Below are 20,533 nucleotides of genomic sequence, written 5' to 3' on the forward strand. Positions count from 1 at the left end.
TGGCTTACTGATGGCCAGATAACATTGCAGTGCAGAAATACTTGGCTGCACACACTCACTCTCCCTCACATGACTGGCTAGGCTGTGTGGTTGCAGTTGTGGCACCCATGGGTGCAGCTGCATCCTCTACGACATCCCTGGTGCCCATGAAGTCTCTGACTGCCACCAACCCTCCACTCACTGCACCCTTTCCTTAGGAGGTGGCAAGGCTGGTTCCATTTCCCCCACTTGAAAAGTTTGTCAATTGGAAGAACTTCCAATTCCACGAGCTTTTACAAGGCTCGCATCAGCAGCTGATCAGGAAAGCAGAGCAACTGGGGATAGGAGGGAAAGAGAAATGATCTGAGAGGAAGCAGGGGAGGGACGCAGAGTAGCTGGGGGGGGCAGGGAGACAGGAGGAGAAATCAAATCACCAGCATGAACTGGGAAGAAAGACTTCTTTCTGAAAAGGGGGAGAACTGCTGCCAGTTAGAATAGACAATGCTGAGCTCAGCTAGATGGATTAAAGGTATAATACAGTATAACACAACACCCCCACATGCAGGTGCTGATATTATGGCCTTCAAGAAGCCCATCTTGTATTTCTAGGACTCACCTTCCAAGAATGTACTGCCTCTCTGGGGTGTTTGTTTGACCTCTCCTATGCCTTTCTCAAGCATGTTTTGCAATGTTGATGCTCGTTCAAGAGAAATCCAGGGTAGGTCTGTTCCACTCACATGGTTAGAACAATTTGCACCCCATTTTCTTTTCCACCTGTCATTTGTTCCACCCCCAAGAAACTGCTCTCTTCTGTCACTGCCTCTATTGACATCCGCCCACACTTCTACCCTAGTTGTTATTTGGAGTCTAACCCAGTTTCCAGCAGCTGTGAAAGGAGTCTTGCTTTGATGTGGTCCTGCATGACAGCCATAGTGGGCATCATTCCTTCCTATGTGACATCATCCTGCCAGAGGGAGGGCATCTGTGCCTGAGCATATTGGTGGTCTGTGAAGTTGAGGGAGGACATCTGTTTAAATGCAACGGTGTGAAAAACATGCCGAAACCAAAACTGATCCAAGGAAGGGTGTGCGCGCAAGAGGAGTGGGTGGAGAGGCTCTGGTGCCAGAGGAAACTCCAATGTGCTGGGATGGGGAATCCGCAGCTTGAAAAGCTTCCCGTTGATGAACTGCAACATGGAAAAAGAAGGCAAGCTAGCCAAGAAGAGAGACTGTGCCATGGAGACAGATGACTCTGCTGCCTTAACCACACTGAGTCACACCCAAAAGCCTCTTGCAATCACTTCCTTTTCAAAGTTTTCCTGGACCCCCTGGTTAATATACACTGAGAAAGGATGCACATTTACAGTTAGATCCTTTTCCCTTGAATGGTGGGACTGGAGGCAGAGATAGCAGAATGCATGGGGAAAAGAGAAGACGGATGGGAGCAGAAAGGCAGCGTAACAATGACTAACTTGAGGAATCACCTCCCAGCAACGCCCTTCCATGCACCACTTTTCTGAGATGATGTCTCAGCCTCCCCATCCCCCAAGTTCTCTTTGGGTCACCAAGCCTTTCTGCAAATGTGGTGCGTGTTGTTTTCACGACACCAATAAGGCATATCATGCTGTGGCTTCTCCTTTTTCTCCTTCCTCTGACATTGGTTCTTCTGTAATCTCCATATACTCTCATTAATAACCCCCTTGACTCGAAGAAGAAGAGTTTGGATTTGATATCCCGCCTTTCACTCCCTTTAAGGAGTCTCAAAGCGGCTAACATTCTCCTTTCCCTTCCTCCCCCACAACAAACACTCTGTGAGGTGAGTGGGGCTGAGAGACTTCAGAGAAGTGTGACTGGCCCAAGGTCACCCAGCAGCTGCATGTGGAGGAGCGGAGACGCGAACCCGGTTCCCCAGATTACGAGACTACCGCTCTTAACCACTACACCACACTGGCTCGAGGATTGACTAAGGTCTCCCCCCACCCCAAAACAGGTCATATAATTATAATTATAATTATAATTATTATTAGGTTTTATAACCTAAAACAGGTCTTTTAAAACAAATTAGCCCACCAGTTTAAGTTATCCTGAAGCTATAGCTCTTAGTCTCTTTAATTTCTGGCTGGTAAACTTCCAAGATTCAATGGGCTAACCGGAGGTGATGTGGATTAAATGGCAAGGAAAGTGGTACTGGTTAATGAGTAGCTCCTCAGTATTAGAACTCCCTCCACAAATTCATAACTGTGTCCTCAAAGGTCTCTTTGTAAATGGCCATTATGTTATACATTCCAAGGGGCATGGATTTAAAACTTCAGTGCAGGCATAGTGCAAATGACCAAAGGCAAAGAGCAGTGATTCATGGTTGAAATATTGTGGGATTTCTTGTCCATGTTAATGAGAGTTGCTAATTCAGCATAAGAAACCTGAATCAATGATATCTGAAGCAAGATGAGGTATCAAATTCCAGAGGGGATAATCTGCTGCAGCAGCAGAAACAGCAGAAAGTCTTGTGGCACCTTCAATGCTCACAGATTGATTGTGGCATCACCTTTTGTGGACTAGATGCCATGTTGGCAGACAGATGAAGTGTTATTCTGTTGGAAGACACACACATGATGGTAGGGAGGGAGAAAATATAGGCACCAAAAAACACAAAATGCAAGAAATCTGTCTCATGTCTAAGCAAAACTCAAATATGCACAAGCTAAGCACAGTGACAATCAATGTAGTGGTAGTTGGTAACAACACTGTATTCCTGGTGTTGAAGTGCTAATTCAGGAGAGAGCAATGTTTTTCAGAACAAGGGCCATCTTTCCTTCTGGACAAGCTTTCAAGGGCCACATGCAAAAGGGGCAAAAGAGGACAGAGCGGCTGATGTAAAATCTGCCTTTGTGCAAGAGCACAACCCCTCTCGACCCACTATCTAGAACAGGGAGGTTCAACTTTTCCTACCAGGTGGGTAGGCTTCCAGCAACTGGTATTCGGAAGCATGACTGCCTTCAGTTGTGGAAGCAGAGCAGAGCCCCCATGGCTCTGCCTTCTGCATGCAGAGCTTGTGAGATAAAATGTCGGAGTTGGCTGTGGTGTACAAAATGGAAACATGTCTACTCACTCCATCAGGGTCCCCCCCCCCATCCTGAAAAATCTTCAGGCCTGGACCATAAATTTGCATAAAAACCCATATGCAAATTTAGGGCGACTTTAGGAGGAAAGCCACCACGTAAGCAACATTTAAAAAAGTAGAATAAAAAAGGGGATAAGGGGCAAAGGCCCTGAAGTCCTTGTCAAAAGGTTAGGAGATAAATGTGACAGCTCTTGAGTAGCTGGGGAGAAGAGAGTGTTCAGTGCAGCTCTTAAAAGTGAGACCTAGTTTCAAGAGCAGTGCGGCAGCTAAAAAAGCAGTGAGTTAATTTCTGACTGATTATTCTCCATCTGGGATAAAAGTTTCTAAATTTACCCTGCTGTAAAAATGCAGCATTTCCTGACAGACCTGAATTTGCAGTACCCCTGCAAAATCAGCATTACATGGTCTTCTAGCTCTGCCATATGTGTTGGTGTGTAATAGATCCCTGAATTATATCGAAGTCTAAAAATTGTTTGCATTCTGGAAGAGAACAGAAGGAAATAGATTTCTATTTTTAAACATATTTGTTATTACAACAGAAGCAATAGGTAAATTTAAAAGGCAGCACATGGAAATGCAGAGCCATCTGCTGAAGATATTGTGCCTTCCACATCCACCTGGTGCTGATTTTAATGCCTGGAACCACTAATTTTAAGGCCTGGAATCTGCTCAGAGGTTCAGTGACAGAGGCTGGATGACCATCTGTCAAAGACACTTTAGCTGTGATTCCTGCATGGTAGGGGGTTGGACTCTGGAGATACTTTCCAACACACCAACTCAATGATTTTATGGTGTGTGCAGTCTCCTTCGAAAGATCCACTGTTAATCAACACTGTGGACTATACAAATCAGCAATTCACAAGGCTGAGCCAATCTGGCAATTACTGCCCCTGTGTACTGCCAAGAGGTAATTCCTGTTTTTATAAGCTTCCTATGTAGGGATTTTTAGATACGTTCAATGTTATGCTCATGGCATCCTTATACCTCCAAAATTCCAGACACGGCAATAACCATAGGCAACTGTTTTCTAATCGGCTATAACAAGTGGACTTGCAACAAAATGTTGCAGTGCCTCCTCCCTCCTAAAATGAGTAATCCTTTTCAAGCAGGAAGGAAGCCAGCCAGCCAGCCAGCCATTCCCTCCCCACCCCACCCCACTTTCCCCTTTTCTTTTTCTAGATCACTCTAAATACTATGTCTTACTGAGCATATTCAGTCCTCATTGGGCTGTTTTAAGTTTTGTTGCCATTTGGGATTTTTGTAAAGCTCCTACCCTTCTGCAAAACTTGTTTTATATTTTCTACAACCCCTACACTGAATGGCAATGACCATCAACTTTTTTTTTGAGGGGGGCAGCCCTCTAAAATACTTTATTGGGGCAGAGCCAAAGACCTCTCAGCCCTCAGGAGCTGGCTTCTATGCAAGCAGGTGTGCTGTATTTTGCCTGGTGGGGTTCAGGTGCCGTTAGTGGTTGCAAGGCAGGCAAAAACTTCGATGGTGAAGCTTTCTTCATCATTGTATCCCCACACTTGGTAAAGCTGCACAGGTGGAGTTTATGGCTGTTAAAGACACAGGAGCCAAAACATATTTTTATATGCTGGGGTTTGTGGGTGCAGGTCACCCATAATTCTTAGAACTGTCAAAAGTTAGAATTAATCAAGGTGTGATTAAACTGCCAAACATGGACTTTCCTGGGTTTAGCTCGTTCTAACAAGCCAGGCTAGCTTGACAGGTCTTGCTAAGGGGTTCTCAAACTTTTTTCTCTGGGCCACACTTTCAGAATAAAAATTTGCTCACGTCACACCAATTTTTTTATTGCTAGGAAATAAATTGTAAAACAAAAAGAAACAACTTCTAGCAATGTTTGATGCATAACATAGAACACAACTACTTTATAATATGATCATGGGACAGCTAGAAAGTATGAAAACAATGTAGCTACAGAAGAGCACGAATCATACTGTTTCTGGTTGTGTCTGTTTGTCTGTGTATATATAAATATATAATTTTGATTCTATACTACACCATGCTGAAATGTTTATGTTTCTTTGATTGCTCTTGAGTCTTCCCACCACACTTGTCCTCTCCTCTGCCACACCCTTTCAGAACCACTGGTGTAAGCCATTAAGACACAAAGACTAGTGACAGCTCATCAAGGAAACCATCAAGCAAACACTGCCAGACAAGCTGTGTGTCGGTGGGCAGAGGCCAAAGGGGTGTAGGATTTCAGGGTGGATGATGTAAGTGAACAGGGAAAAGGCTTCAGTTTCTGCAAATGGCTTGGCAAGCGGGTGGGTGGGTTGGTTAGTGGCGGGGGGCAACTTGATGTGGGCTGTCTGGGAGAAGCTGTAACAAAGAAACACAGAGGATGGCCTTTTGCTGTTTTTTAAATCCAAAGCTGCGTTTATGGAGATAGCCAGGCCTGCCTGGGATGTGAATTCTCTGCAAACCTTTCATCTAAGTTCAGGTTTGTGTATATGCGTAAATAAACCATATACAGCGGCACCTTGGAAGTTGTACGGAATCCTTTCTGGAAGTCCGTTTGACTTCCAAGACGTTCGGAAACCAATGTGCGGCTTCTGATTGGCTGCAGGAAGCTCCTGCGGCCAATCGGAAGCTGTGGAAGTCACATTGGATGTTTGGGTTCCAAAGAACGTTTGATAACCAGAACAATCACTCCCAGTTTTCGATTGTTTGGGAGCCAAAACCTTCGACTCCCAATGCGTTTGAAAACCAAGGTATGACTATATCATAAAGACGCTACAATCTCTGTTGTGCCTCGTTGTCCCAAAAGGGATCACAGTCTCTGGTAGGTGCACCTGAAACACCTGGAATCTCATACCGCTTGGGAAGATTGTTGTAGTGTGCAACAGCATCTAGCAAGCAACATGAGCACCAGTGTGGTATATCGATTAGAGTGCCTGACTAGGACCTGGGAGAGCAGGGTTCAAATCCCGACTCAGCCATGAAGCTCACTGGGTGACCTTGGACTGGTTGTTGCACACTCTCAGCCTAACCTACCTCACAGGGTTGTTGTGAGGATAAAATGGGGAGGAGGAGAAGTCTTTAGGCCTCTTTGAGCTCCCTGGAGGAAAGGCGGGATATAAATGTAATAAATAAACTTTGAAAGGAAGCCAGAACTCCTGGCACTACCTAGATGTTTTGGTACAACTCCCTCTCTTTCTGAAAGTGGTAAATACTGTTGTTTCAAAGAAGTTATTTTGCGTGTGTCAAATACGGGAATCTGTTAGCCTTTTTTTTTACAGGGTTTAAACTGATGTCAGGTTCCCCTTTTATCTCCGCCCCTCCTCCTTTCCCTGGGTCGAGCAGATTCTGAGAATAAAGGGCCGCGGCCGCTTTAAAAACAACTACCGTAGCTACTCTACAGCCAAGCGAAACAAAAGGGAGAGTTAGCCCGAGCAAGTCTTGGCTTTCTGCTCTTTCACTCTCTCTCTCGCTTTCAGCGTGTCGCCGGAGGCTGAGCTGCAGCCCCTACCTCGACAGGAAGCCCGCGCGGCCGCTTGCCCGGACCAGGGCGAGAGCACTGTCGCGCGCCACTCCCGGCTTCAGCGCCACCAACTTTGTCCCCACGTGAATCAGCGGCGACGAAAGCCTACGAAGCACAGGTGTGGAGTGGGCTTGTGCATCTATACACGTGTGCGTATATGCACACGTGCGCTCACTGATGCGCGAATTAAGAGCATTTCTCCTCGGATCGGATTCAAAAGCCCAAGAGAGCGCGTGGCAGGACTGTGAATGGAGAAGATTGGTGTAAGGAGGAAAAAGAGGGGCGTGTGTGTGTGTGTCTGTTTGTTTTCATTCTTCATTGTCTTTGGCAGGAGTCTCGCGCCGTAATCGTGGGCAGTTCCGGCAAGAACAATCAGATAATGCTCCTTTTTGAAGCTCACCAAACGCACACATACTTCGGGCGAGGGCGGGGAGGTGGAGCAGAGGAAACAATTCATTTCCCTCCCCACCCACCTCCCCAAGTTTCTTGTTCCCTCCACATGCAAGAGAGACGCTTCTTCAGAAGCAAAAGACTTTTTAAAAATTTCTTTCTCAATGCTGGAAAAGTTTCTTCCGTGGGTGGAAGGGGGCGTGGCCAGCAGGGGTGTGGCTTTTCCGCCGCCACCCTCCCACCCCCAGCTCGCAGTCCTAATTTGCATCGAATGTTTCATCAGGACTTCCTGATCGCTTTCTATTGGCTGCAGGTAGAGAGCTGGACGAAAAAGAGAGAGTGTCTCGCTGGGAACTCATGCAAATCTCTGGCCGATCTCCGCGGCCCCCCCTCCCTCTCCACCGCGCGCCAGCCCCAACTACACAGCCGCGCTTCTTTCCCTCCTCGTTTGCTGCCGAGCCGCGCCGCGTCCCGGCGGATAAGCACAAGCACGTGTGAACGGAGGGCGATCCCTTGGCCGGACGCCCCTCTCGGGCGGAGGAGCCTTTGGACCATTGCATCCTGGTGCCCCGCCGGCCACATGGTGGATCGCCTGGGTGGGAGGTGAACAGCTCGAGAGAGGAGGGGGGGCGGCGGGAAAGGCGTCGGGACACCAGCCGAGTTGGAATCATGAATGAGATGTCCAGCTTCTTGCACATTGGGGACATCGTCTCCTTGTACGCCGAAGGGTCGGTCAATGGCTTCATCAGCACTTTGGGGTGAGTTTGCTGCGGGGTTGAGGAGGGTGGGAAGAGAGAGAGCCAGTCCTTGCGGGGAAAGGCGCTCGGCGGCGGCGCTGAGAAGGAAGCGGAGCTGTTTCTAAGGGCTGCGACGGCTTCACTGGTCTCATCGAGGGCGATGCGCGAGTCTTTCGTTAGCCTGAAGTTGAGCTGAAGTTCCGGAGAGCGCCTGAGTTGCACACACCCCACGGCCCGTGGGGTTTTTTTGAGAGTGGTTGGAGCACAGACGCGGGCATGCAAGCATTGCTGAATGGCAGCGGGGATCTCTTTCTGTAGGGCCTGGATCGAGGGTGAAGTGGTTTGTTGTTCGCTTGTTTTGTCCTGCAAGGATCTGCTTGCCGAGCGTGGTCAAAAGCTCGGCTGGTGTGGAGCTCGAGATGTCTTCCTGGTTTGGGCTGTAATTTAGTCCCTAGCCACCAGGGGTCCGGGCTCGATGACAAGGGCAACTCAGCCTCGGAATCGCAGAGTGGGAAGGTACCACGAGAGTCATCCTCCAGTTCAACCCCCTCCCCGACATTACAGGAATCTTTTACCCAAAGTACCTGAGTCTCATGCTCTACGGACTGAGCTGACAGTGGGCTTCCTTGAGCCTCTTGAGTTTTTGGGAAAGACAGTTGCTTTGGCCATAAAAGTCAGTGCCTGCTCCGGCAACGAGAAGACCATGAATAAAATTGCTCTGACCTCTGGGCCAATTTACACAATATATTTTTAAGCCACCCAGTTCTTCCTGGGTTTGCACTTGCCTGGGCGGATGTAATTGGTAACAAGTTATCATGCATATTGTCTCCAGAGAGCACCATGACTGTGACAATGGGGTGGGGGGGTGGGGGAAGTATCTGAACAATCCTGGGGATTGTTGCCACCCCCATGCATGTGATTGCCTGATCAACACATCAGGTGTATGCTTGAAAGCGTGGGCCTAGCCAAGGGGGAGGCAAGGAGGCAGCAGTCCCCCAAATCAATAGAAATCTGAAGTTCTGCCCCCACTAACAAAAACCTGCCTCCCCTAACAAAAATCCTGGCTATGCTCGTTCTTGAGAGCCCCATTTATCCAGAACTATTTGCTAGGACATAAGATGTACTGAACGAACTAGCCCTAACTGGCATTTTGATCCATGAAGTGGCAGGGATTTACTTTTCTCCTGCTCATCCCTGCCCCTCCTAAAGTTTTCAACAGTGATGTTGACAAATCCTGTTACTTTGGTTCTCACTTGTGATCAACAACACCCCCTCCAATAAAAAAGCATGACCCAATACCATTAATGCAATTAATACTGTCAGTGTTGTGTAGATGAATGCTAATCTGCAGCAAACAGAATTCCTGCTTTTGCCTTTATTTTAGAAAAACAAACTGTATCACGAACTGTAGACGCCTTTTCCTTAATCACCCTGGCCTCGCCTCGCTAGTGCTGTCTGCTCCCAGCTCCCCCTCCCCCCTTGTTCCTCCTCTCCCCAAATCTCTCCCTTCACTTTTGTCCTGTCTTTTGCTTAATATTGTGAGCCTGCTGGGCAGGGACTTTGTCACTTCTGCCTTGTGTGCAGCACCTAGTGCAGGGCTGGCGCTCCATAGCTGCTAATTAACAGCCATGAATCAGTGCCTGTAAACTGTGACATAACCTGCCAAGTAGCTTGTCAGTGCACAGTACTCAGTAGCTGCTAAGACTGTGCCGTCCAGCTGTGCTAATTTATTCTTTGCTCTGGTGGGCCGTTTGTATCCTCAGCAGACCCTGTAAGCGTTCCCCGGGAGAAGAAAGGGAACAAAGTAATGTTAGTGGCTGGATGTGGGTAGATTCTTGCTTGCTGTCTGCCAGCCAAGGATCTCCTCAGCCAAGGAGTTGTGCTGTTTGTAAAAACCATGCAGGATGCCTGCAAATCCAGAGTAGGAGTCAACAGTGATGGCGCTGCCCCAACAACCGGCAGACCCAGGCACTTTTTTAATGGGCCTAGCAGTCTGCTTGTGCCTAGATGTCAGAGTCCTATGTTGATTGCTCTATATGGGGATTTATACATGGGTGCTATGTAGTCAGTGGCTGAGGACAAGAAGAATTCCCTTCCTGTCTGAAATGGAAGTGTTGAAGGGGAGCACTGTGTTAACATCACAGCAGCTGCCATGCAGGCTGTAAACCGCTTTGTGCTTCTTGCAGTCTTCGGTAGTTGGGAGAAGGTGCAGCAGAAGGCCCAACGAAGACTATGCAAGTTGGATACACTTCAGAGAAAATGCCCATTAGATTCATTTGGACTGGTGCAAGCAGAAAGTGAGTGACAAAAGTCACTTTATCCTCCTCTGGAAACAGGCAGGGGGTTTCTGTTATTGCTCTTCTATAGAACGGACTATAGAAGTCCTTTAAGGGCCTGTAGCACTGTAACCCAGGAAGTTAGGACCAACTTTTAGGAAGCAACTACTTGGGCATTACGTTACCTATACAATGGCCCTTGTGGTCTTTGTGGGACACCACAGGATGAAATCAGATGATACCTTTGTCTTTTCAAGATTCAACTTAATTTATTTGCCCACATCCACCTTGTCTCTGCCTCCAAACTTGGGTTGTCATGTGTCTCTTTTTCCAGGACACGTCCTCTTTTTCAGGGGTAAAATTTGAGACAAATGGCATTTATTTGCTTTGAATGACTGTCATAGTGTTTTTTTCTTTTTCAAAATATGGCAACCCTCCTCCAAGCACTTTTTCTGGCACCTCAACTGCCTCTCCCAATTCAGATGAAACAGAGAGATAGAGCGAGGTGTCACCTGCTTATTGGTTTCATTTCACTCAGCAACTCATTATGACCGCTCCCAGATCATTCAGGAATTCATCAGATTCCAGAAGTCTCAGAGTTCCGTCTCAATTGGTCCCCCATCCCAGCAGTGTCAAATAAAGGCATTCAGCCCATCCCTTACCAGGAAATGTGGTGGGTGCTCTTCTATATCTATTGTCATTTGATGTACAGAGTTACCACTTAGACACTGCAATATTAAGCAGCATACAAATTATTAAAATGAAAAAAATAAAATTTGCAAATGTGAATTGCTTTGATGGTACCATGTAGGGTGGCAACTTACTCACCCCCAAGAAAACAAATCAGGACATAGATTTGCACAAAACATGCATGTGCTAGTTTGTATGTATATATGGAGATTTAGAAATGCTTGCTTTTATTGATGCATTAATACAGTACCCCAGACTGTAATGGTTAGGTAACTTGTGTGCCTGCAAGTATGGTATCTAGGCGCTAGCTGAAAGGCATCTTCAGGGCCCCTCCTGCTTTCCCTTCTAATGGTTATTAGTCTTTAAACAAGACAACCCTTCAAATAGAGGTCTGTCCCCTTGAAAATAGGACACATGACCACCCTAGGCCTGTTGCATGGGTAGGCAAACTAAGGCCCAGGGGCTGGATCCGGCCCAATCACCTTCTAAATCCGGCCTGCAGACGGTCCGGGAATCAGCGTGTTTTTACATGAATATAATGTGTGCTTTTATTTAAAATGCATCTCTGGGTTATTTGTGGGGCATAGGAATTTGTTCATATTTCCCCCAAAAAAATATAGTCCGGCCCCCCTACAAGGTCTGAGCAACAGTGGACCGGCCCCCTGATGAAACAGTTTGCTGACCCCTGCCCTATTGGAAAGGAGTGGTTCACTGCCTTTTTTATTGCAGTAGGGCAGATCAGTGAGAAATGGAATGAACTTTCAGTTGCTCATTTTGTGAAATACCGTAGTTACTTTCTCTCATTGAACTCATTGTTTAAGTGTAGTTGGACTGTGTGTGTGTGCCCTTTGTGCATAAATTTCAATCGCAGCTCAAGCTCTTTGCTAAGGTTGTTATTGAAAGCCTGCCAAAACACTAAAATTGCATGAAATGACAAGGTTGGAATGAATGCAGGAGACAATTAAAGACTTCTTGCAGAAATGAAAGGCTTGCTCTCCTGCCTGTAACAGAAGAACCCGTTGGTGACCAAACTTGTCAAATTACCCTAAGGCTAAATAAAGCTGCCAGTTACACCCTTCCCAATGCATACTTAGTTCTGAAGGCTTTGCGTTAATCTCATCAAAGGTGGAGGGGGTTGGGGAATCTACCAATGATGCAGGATTAAAGCAGCAAACATGAGCACAACTGTGATCATAAGGACAGTTATTAAAGGGTGGGTTATTTCTATTAGCAGATGCAAGCCCTTATTTTGCTCATTCCTGTGTCTTACTGAGGAGTTATGTCTGCCCAGATAACGAACCATTATTGTATAATTAAAGTGACAGTAGCTTGGCTGTTGCCATGGCTAAGGAAATGACACTCAGTAGCCATGGAGGTCACAATTCTAGATCACATGTGTCTTGCCATGAAAGGTCTTGCAATAACGTTGCTTTTAAATTGCTTATCTAACAGAATGCTGTGGGTTAAACCACAGAGCCTAGGACTTGCCGATCAGAAGGTTGGCAGTTTGAATCCCCGCGACGGGGTGAGCTCCCGTTACTCGGTCCCTGCTCCTGCCAACCTAGCAGATCGAAAGCACAAAGTAGATAAATAGGTACCGCTCCAGCGGGAAGGTAAATGGCATTTCCGTGCGCTGCTCTGGTTCGCCAGAAGCGGCTTAGTCATGCTGGCCACATGACCTGGAAGCTGTACGCTGGCTCCCTCGGCCTATAGAGCGAGATGAGTGCCACAACCCCAGAGTCGGTCACAACTGGACTTAATGGTCAGGGGTCCCTCTACCTTTTACCTGATTTTTTTTTCTATGTTCAGTTCAAACTCCATACATCCATATTGGCATAATAATTATACCAACAATAGTAAGGGGTTAGGAGGGGGGTAGAGCCTGGAAATCCAGGCTGATTACCGTATTTTTCACTCTATAACACGCATCTGACCATAACACACACGTAGTTTTTAGAGGAGGAAAACAAGGAAAAAATATTCTAAACGAAACAGTGGATGTATGATTTTTATGGTTCATGCTGTGGCCACAGACATGTGATCTGACAGTGAGTTTGGGGTAGCCCAATGCAAAAATCCTGAGGATCCATGTGGATCCATGCTTTGTAACGTTTTTGCGCCATTGCGGCCCCATGAAACAGTGGGTGTGTGTGTTTTTTTTGGTGCAGGCTATAGCCATGGAAATGCTATGTGATCTGATGGTGAATTTGGGGTGACCCAGTGCAAAAATCCTGAGGATCCATGTGGATCCGTGCTTTGTAACCACGTTTTAAGTGGGGAGGGAAGGAAAAGAACTCAAGGGACAAGGAGCACGCGTGGGGTGTGTGGAGAAGGAGCTTTTCTGCGAGCTGAGCGGGGGGGAGGGAGGGAAAGAGCACTGTTGCTTTAAAGGTATACCGTATTTTTCGCACCATAGGACGCACTTTTTCCCCTCCAAAAATGAAGGGGAAATGTGTGTGCGTCCTATGGTGTGAATGCAGGCTTTCGCTGAAGCCTGGAGAGCGAGGGGCATCGGTGCGCACCGACCCCTCTCGCTCTCCAGGCTTCAGGAAGCTATCCGCAAGCCTTGAAAGCCCGGCGGGAGTTCCCGCGGGCTCACAAGGCTTGCGGGCAGCAGCCTGCAGCCCCAGCGAGTGTCCGCAAGCCTTGCGCGCCGGCGGGAGGTCCCGCCGAGCGCGTGAGGCTTGGGGCGGCAGCCTGTCGCCCGAAGCACGGGGAGCCCTCCGGAGGGCTCCCCGTGCTTCGGGCGAGTGTCTGCAAGCCTTGCGCGCCCGGCGGGAGGTCCCGATGGGCGCCCGAGGCTTGGGGCGGCAGCCTGTCACCCGAAGCACGGGGAGCCCTCCGGAGGCCTCCCCGTGCTTCGGGTGAGTGTCTGCAAGCCTTGCGCGCCCGGCGGGAGCTCCCGCCGGGCGCGCAAGACTTGGCGCAGCAGCCTGCAGCCCGAAGCATGCGGAGCCCTCCGGAGGGTGCCCCGTGCTTCGGGCAGGTGTGCGCAAGGCTTGGGGCGGCAGCCGCGGCTGGGGGGGGGGGAATAATTTTTTTTATTCATTTCCCCCCCCCCAAAAAAACGAGGTGCGTCCTATGGGCCGGTGCGCCCTATAGAACGAAAAATACGGTACTTAAGGTATTTGCCCTGTGCCTGGGTTTTTTTTCCATTTAACAGTTTGCAGCCTTTTCCTTCCGCTCCTTGTTTTGAGGCAGAATAGATTTGAGCAAGTGAGGAGGACTTGGATTGCAGGGGATTCGCCATTAGCTGTGTAAAAGCGCTCCTCCTTGCAGCCTGAATGATAAGCAGCCACCAGCAGCAATAGAATGGAGCACAAAAAAGCGGTAGGGGCACTAGGACCCAGACAATGCTGAAATCTATCCTGCCTGAAAACAAGCTGCTCTGTCCCAGCGGATCAGCTGAGATGCGGGGGGGGGGGGGGATTTGCGAAGTTTTCCCCTCTCCCCAGCCTTTTTTTTTTACTTCCTGGTTTTCACTGCGCTGGCTCAGAGCTCGAGGTTGGTTTTATTTTGCTGCTGGTTGCTTAAATTTTATCTTTCTTGCCATCCCTCTGCAGCCTCACTGCTCTGTTTAGAGAGCGCACGGACTTTTGCTAGCGTCTGTCCCTCCTTCCGTGTAAGCGGCTGCTGCCGGCTTTGCTGCCATGACTCTCCTTCCCTCCCTCCTCCCCGGCTCCAGGTCGCTTTAAAGCAAGCAAAGCGAGAGCCTCGTAGAGTGTGTAAGCGGCTCCCACTTTGCTTGACTGACGGCAGCAATGGCTCCGATCCGTGCATTCGCTCCATAACACGCACAGGCATTTTCCCTTACTTTCTAGGAGCAAAAAAGTGCGTGTTTTGGAGCGAAAATTACGGTAGCTTAATGTCTGTTCCAGAAAAAACTGATGGAAATAATTGTTAAAGACAGAATTACTGAGCATATAGAAGGACAAGTCTTGCTGAAGCAGAACTAGCATGGCTTCTGCATGCATAGGGTCCATCTCACTAGCCTACCCAAGTTCTAGGAGAGTGTCAGCAAGCATATTGATAGAGGGGTTCTTCTTGCCACGGTGTACTTAGACTTCAAAACAGAATGTTTAGCAGTGATGGAGTGAGAAAATTCATATTGCGGATTAGTAACTGATTATCAAACATGAAGCAGAAAGAAGGAATAACAGGATAGTTCTCCCAATAGAGGGATGTGGATAATGAAATCCACAAGGATCAATATACAGTGGTACTTCAGGTTACAGACGCTTCAGGTTACAGACTCCGCTAACCCAGAAATAGTGCTTCAGGTTAAGAACTTTGCTTCAGGATGAGAACAGAAATCGTTCAGTGGCAGTGCAGCGGCAGCGGGAGGCCCCATTAGCTAAAGTGGTGCTTCAGGTTAAGAACAGTTTCAGGTTAAGAACGGACATCTGGAACAAATTAAGTTCTTAACCCGAGGTACCACTGTACCCAGTGGCGGAGCTTCATGCTCTGGCACCGGGGGGCGGAGAGCAGGCGGGGGCAGGGCTAGCACGTGTCCTGGGGCGTGGTGCGCCACCCGTAGGGCCGTGGCACCCAGCGCAGGCGTGGGTACAGCCGCAATGGCACCCCCCCGGGATTGCGCTGCCAGGGGCGGTGCGCTCCCCCCGCACTCCTCTTCCTTCATCAGTGAATATACCTGTGCCTTTTAACTTTCTATAAGAAGGGAAGATGGGTAAGGTGGACCTCGGGACTGCTTCTGTGTTTGCTCTTTTACTAAATTAGGACAGTGGTCCATGCAGTCCACGTCTGTCTGCCCTGCTTGGCAACTCCTCTTAGGATGCAGGTCTTTGCGAACCCTCCTGATGGTGATGGACCATAAGATGTTCTGCATGCTAGGAGTGGGCTCTGTCAATAAGTCATGCACATTGTAATCATTTTCAGCCATTTTCAGATAAAGGCACATTCTAATCATTGATGGATAATTGTACAGATGGTCAACTAGGGCATGGAAAGATTGACTTATTTTCAGAGTGTGACTGGACAGCAGATTTGGCTTTCAGTTCTTAGTCCTTTGTCCTAATTGTTGTTTCCTTCCTTGCTGCTTAGCCTTGAGCTAAACACACAAAACTACCTTATATTGAATCTGGCCTTTGTCCCATTAAACCCAGTGCTGTCCATTGGCAGTGGCTCTCCAAGGTGACTTACTTCCTAAATTTGCTACCTGAGGCCCTTTTTAAATAATGATGCCAGGGACTGAATCTGGGGACCCTCTGCCAGCAGCAAAAGGCAGCCCTGCTCCTCCTGTATGGAACTGGGCAAAGGGATCTATACCAGGCATAGGCAAACTTGGCCCTCCAGATGTTTTGGGACTACGACCCCCATCATCCCTAGCTAGCAGGACCAGTGGTCAGGGATGATGGGAATTGTAGTCTCAAAACATCTGGAGGGCCGAGTTTGCCTATGCCTGATCTATACCATTGGTGGTGGTGTGCATGTTTATTTCCTGACATGCATTGTTAGTGCTGTAATGATGCCAACCATGACTTGGATCTCAACTACTCATACTTAGCATAGACCCATTAAAATCAATGGGACTTAAATTTGCTCTAGATATGACAAGGCTGGATCTAGTCCTATAACTCTGGATGGGTATCCAGTGAATCATGAGAATTTGGTGAGGGAACTGAGCAAGATCTTCCCTTCTGTTACAGTTCCCAGAGTACCTTGGGGAAAGCAAATTACTGTTAAACCTGCAGTGTCAAGACACCCCAAAGCTGACAGGGATAATTATGGCAGAAGGGTGGGCAGAAGCTAAATTGTGACCTATCACCCTGTTTCTGGTGAACCACATTGTAATGTCTATGGTGGATCTGTTCCTTGATCTAGACCAGGATTCCAGAATATAGACTAACGGTAGTCTATCCCAGGACTTGCAGATAATTCTGAGAGGAAGAACACCAGTCCTTATGTAACTGTGAACAAGGAAAATACTCAGAAAGAAATCTCTTCATTTAGCAACCATAGTCTCAGTCCATGTTCTGATTTCTAAGGGTCCCAGGCCTCTGAACTCAGCACTCCTAAATCCCTTCTGGTTGCAGGTTGCAAAAAGTGCTGGACTATGTGAGCATTGAACCACAGGACACAACTTATGTCTTTTAGCAAGAGTTTTTAGTCATAATTCTCTAACATGATGCCTTAAAAGTTGAGAGAACTCTCACTTAAATAAATAAATAAAATAATTTATGCTTTAACAGTAAATTGGTACATCCAGTTCACAGTATTCTTCACTATCCTCCTCTCACTTTGAACAGGCAGCTAGTGTTAGTAAATGTTAGTAAAAAAGAAGAAGAAAAAGAAGGTAAAGTCAGTGTAGACCATAGGAAATTAAACCAACACCTGTTAAAATGTGTTTGGGATAACACACATGTAGTTTCAGCCAATATTGTAGACACAAATGCAATTATTTGAATTAATAATTCTTTACACCACAAACCGCAAACTTGCATTCCATCAATGTAGAACTACTTCTGCTTATTGTGAAGAATGGAGCATGCAAACAGTATGTCAGAAAAGAGAGTATGACTATGTGCTGGATTTGCACTCTGACCTGGTTGAAGAGGAAGGGCTTTGAGTAAACATGGCTGTATAAGTGACTGCTATTTAGTTTTCAATCACACCTTCAGATAACTATTATTGTGGTTGCATGTGGATTTGCAGGGTGGAACAGGATTTAGTACACAGGAAAGTAGCAGCAGCAAATCTACATGGTGTGAAATATCATTCTGTCTGCAACAATTAAACAGGCACAATAACATGGCTTTGGCAGTTACTGTCTCATGCTCTTCCAGTGTTAAGAAAGAATCGGGTCCATTTCAATTGGCTGGTAGGGAGGTAAATGCTCAGAGGGCACAGAAGACTCTTTTATAATGCAAATATTTCCTTCTTATGAGTGGTCAATATTGTCACGAGCCCTGCAGTGCACAGTCAGAATTTGGTTGGATTGGCAGGCTGTGACTCAGGCATAGGCAAACTCGGCCCTCCAGATGTTTTGGGACTACAACTCCCATCATCCCTAGCTAACAGGGCCAGTGGTCAGGAATGATGGGAGTTGTAGTCCCAAAACATCTGGAGGGCCGAGTTTGCCTATGCCTGCTCTGACTCAAGAGAAAGGAGGAAGAAAAGTGGGGGGATGGGGACTGAATGGTAGGAACACAAGTTGGAGGAGGTAGGATCTCCCCTTTCCACCCTGACTTCAGTTGCTTAGGGAAGAGAGAGCAGGGATGCTAGCTTCTCCTCATTTTCCTGTAGAGTGGAGAGTTTTAGTGGAGGCTGGGGAGGGCTTGGAGCAGCCAAGTGGGGAGGCAGAACCGGAGGTAGCAGCAACTGAACAGGAACCCGAGCTGAAGAGTGCAGTCTTGAATCAGGTGCTACCTTCACAGGTGGGAGTAACAGACCCACCCACCCAAAAGGTGGGTGGGTCTGACATTCCTGCAAGACAAAGGTGTTTTGCAAAGGAGAGTGCCATGCCTTGTTTTTCAAAGCTTGGTGCGTGAGGTGTGGAAACTTGTTAGGGCATCTTCATTGCTTTCATTCAGTTCTGAACTTCTTGTCCTGCTCTTCAGCTCCTAAGCCATGACTCCTGTTTCTTGTGCCTGCTGCTGAACCTGGACCATTGTTTGCCTGGATAAATATCTCTTTCTTACTTACAAGCAAGAGCCTCTGCTTGGGTGTGTCAGGGTGGCAGCCAGGGCAGATAGCCAATGTTCTCTGGTGCCAGCTTCTTGAGGCACACATGTTTATTAAGCATATGTTGGCTGGTTTGGCTGTAAAGTAGGAATTGGAGGTTGGCTTCTAACATTAAACATAGTGCATGAATGATAGAAACAAAACCCACATCCTTCCTCTCACCCCTCTCCTACTCTAAAATGGTTTCTCCCACCTCGTTGCAGATACCCGATGTGAGCCAAGGGAAACCACCTTACAGCTGTGGAGCATGGGAAATTATGAGAGAGGGAGGAACAGGTTTCATTCCAGTCCTCTATGCACGTCATTTAATTTTAAAGTTAACTCCTCCTTACCCACCCACCCCAAGCTGAGGTGTTAGAATCTAATCAAATTCTTTCCAGGCTTTAAAAATGTACACAAATGCTTTTTGGACTATGTGTGTTCTGTGAAAGAAAGTTTTATATATGCAGATAGTTAAAGAAGGCACCAATAGCTACACACATTGTTTGGGTAAGTTCACATTTTTGGCACCAATACGTGATCTTCTTCAGATATAAAACAATATTTGTTGCGATCAGTACTTCTCATAAGATCGTTGAAATAGTCTTAATCAGGTCAGGGTCCTTTGTTCATTTGGACACTGTCTGCAGAGGAGGAATGTCCATTTGAATCTGAACCTTGCTTGCATATGGACTTAAGGGGTTCACTGTAACTAATAATCAGCACATTTAGCCCCTTTGAACTTTGACAGGGGTGTGGCCAGGCAGACCAAGTCAGCCCACTGGGCAATGAGGAATGACTGACTTTGCCCACTGGCCAGATCCAGTTCCATAGCTCTGATTTTTCTGATGGTGTCTTATGTGAAAGTGTAAGAAAAGCCATAGAACATCACCGTGTACTTAATGGAACACAACAGTCCTTGAAAATTGCTCATAGCAATTTAAAGCGAATCTGCACACCTAATTGCGGCAATGGCTTGCTAATTTGCATGTGCAAAATTGCCATCTCCTGATGAGTGATAATGATGGTTCATTTGTTCTTACCGCCTCAGGCAATTATTCAACAGGAGCCCCTTCCCTCTCCCCATATCTGCCTTCACCAAATACTCATGGGAAGGGAAGATGGAATCAGGCTTGCTGTCATTGCTCCAGACCTCTGTGCACTTGGTCAAAGGTGTGGTTAGAGCATCTGCGTGTACAAATAGACACACACAGGCTGTGTATATGTACAGGGACCTTGCCTTTTGCAGAATTCACAGTTGCATGGAGAGAGCCTGTGCTTGTTTAGATGCTGCAGGCCCTATTCAAGGAACACTCACAGGTTGGAAGTGGGGGCAGAGGGTACAATCCCATCCCTGTCTTCAGAGAATGCATGAAAACAGCTAGGAAGGAGCAACATTGAAAGGAAAATAAGTGTGTCCTGGGTTGTCTCACAGCTTGCCTTAGACTGGATTAGACTGAATTATCCATTGAAAACCCAACAACCAAGATGAGAGGTGCCTTTCAGGATCTCAGCCAGTGATCTGTTGACAGCAGTGGTTGGTTGGGTGCCTTTGGCTGTTCACAAGCAGGGTGCACAGAAATGACGGTCTGTGTTTGCCCTCAGCGCCTGTTTTTTTTGTATCCACTGCTGCAGAATGTAATGCTGGCTGGTTGAGCCACTAGTTTCAAAGGACTAGACCTGCTTTCTCCAATACGGTGCCCCCTAGACGTTATTGGATTACAACTCCCATCAGTTCCAGCCAGCATGGCCAGCAGTCAGGTATGATGGGAGTTGTAGTTCAACAGCATCTGGAGGACACCAGGATGAGAAAACTAGGACTAAGTCTGACACCTCAGTGGTGTTTTGTTTTTTTAAAGGCTGAGATCACAAATGCATTCCCATCACCTTATGCTTGCAGCACCGAAAAATGATTTGAATGGAGCTTCATGTTGCATTTGTTTCTGAAGTGTGTCTTAGGCTAGGGCAAAATAAAACAGATTATAGATGGAGGTTGATCAAATGGTGGAGAAGCAGGAATTCTGGTGGCAGATGTGTCAGTAGGAAAAGTGCTAAAACCACAGCTTCTATGTTTCCCTTTAGGGATTTTTTCCCCAGGACTGTGTGGTTCATGGTGTGTTGCAAGGCTGCATTTGCAATTTCCATGTCACAGT

General features: G+C 47.2%; 1 protein-coding gene across 2 annotated transcripts in view; it reads left to right on the forward strand.

Annotated features, from left to right (window-relative positions):
- Positions 1-7,240: 7,240 nt before the first annotated feature.
- The window catches only part of ITPR3 (inositol 1,4,5-trisphosphate receptor type 3), a 102,091-nt gene continuing 88,798 nt past the window's right edge, over positions 7,241-20,533 (forward strand). For both annotated transcript variants that reach the window (XM_053393007.1, XM_053393008.1), the window contains exon 1: positions 7,241-7,755. In XM_053393007.1, coding sequence (XP_053248982.1) covers positions 7,667-7,755 — 89 coding nt within the window. In that variant the 5' untranslated portion in view covers positions 7,241-7,666. The remainder of the gene's footprint in view (positions 7,756-20,533) is intronic.

The sequence above is a fragment of the Podarcis raffonei genome, chromosome 6 (genome assembly GCF_027172205.1).
Source record: "Podarcis raffonei isolate rPodRaf1 chromosome 6, rPodRaf1.pri, whole genome shotgun sequence".
Lineage (NCBI taxonomy): Eukaryota > Metazoa > Chordata > Lepidosauria > Squamata > Lacertidae > Podarcis > Podarcis raffonei.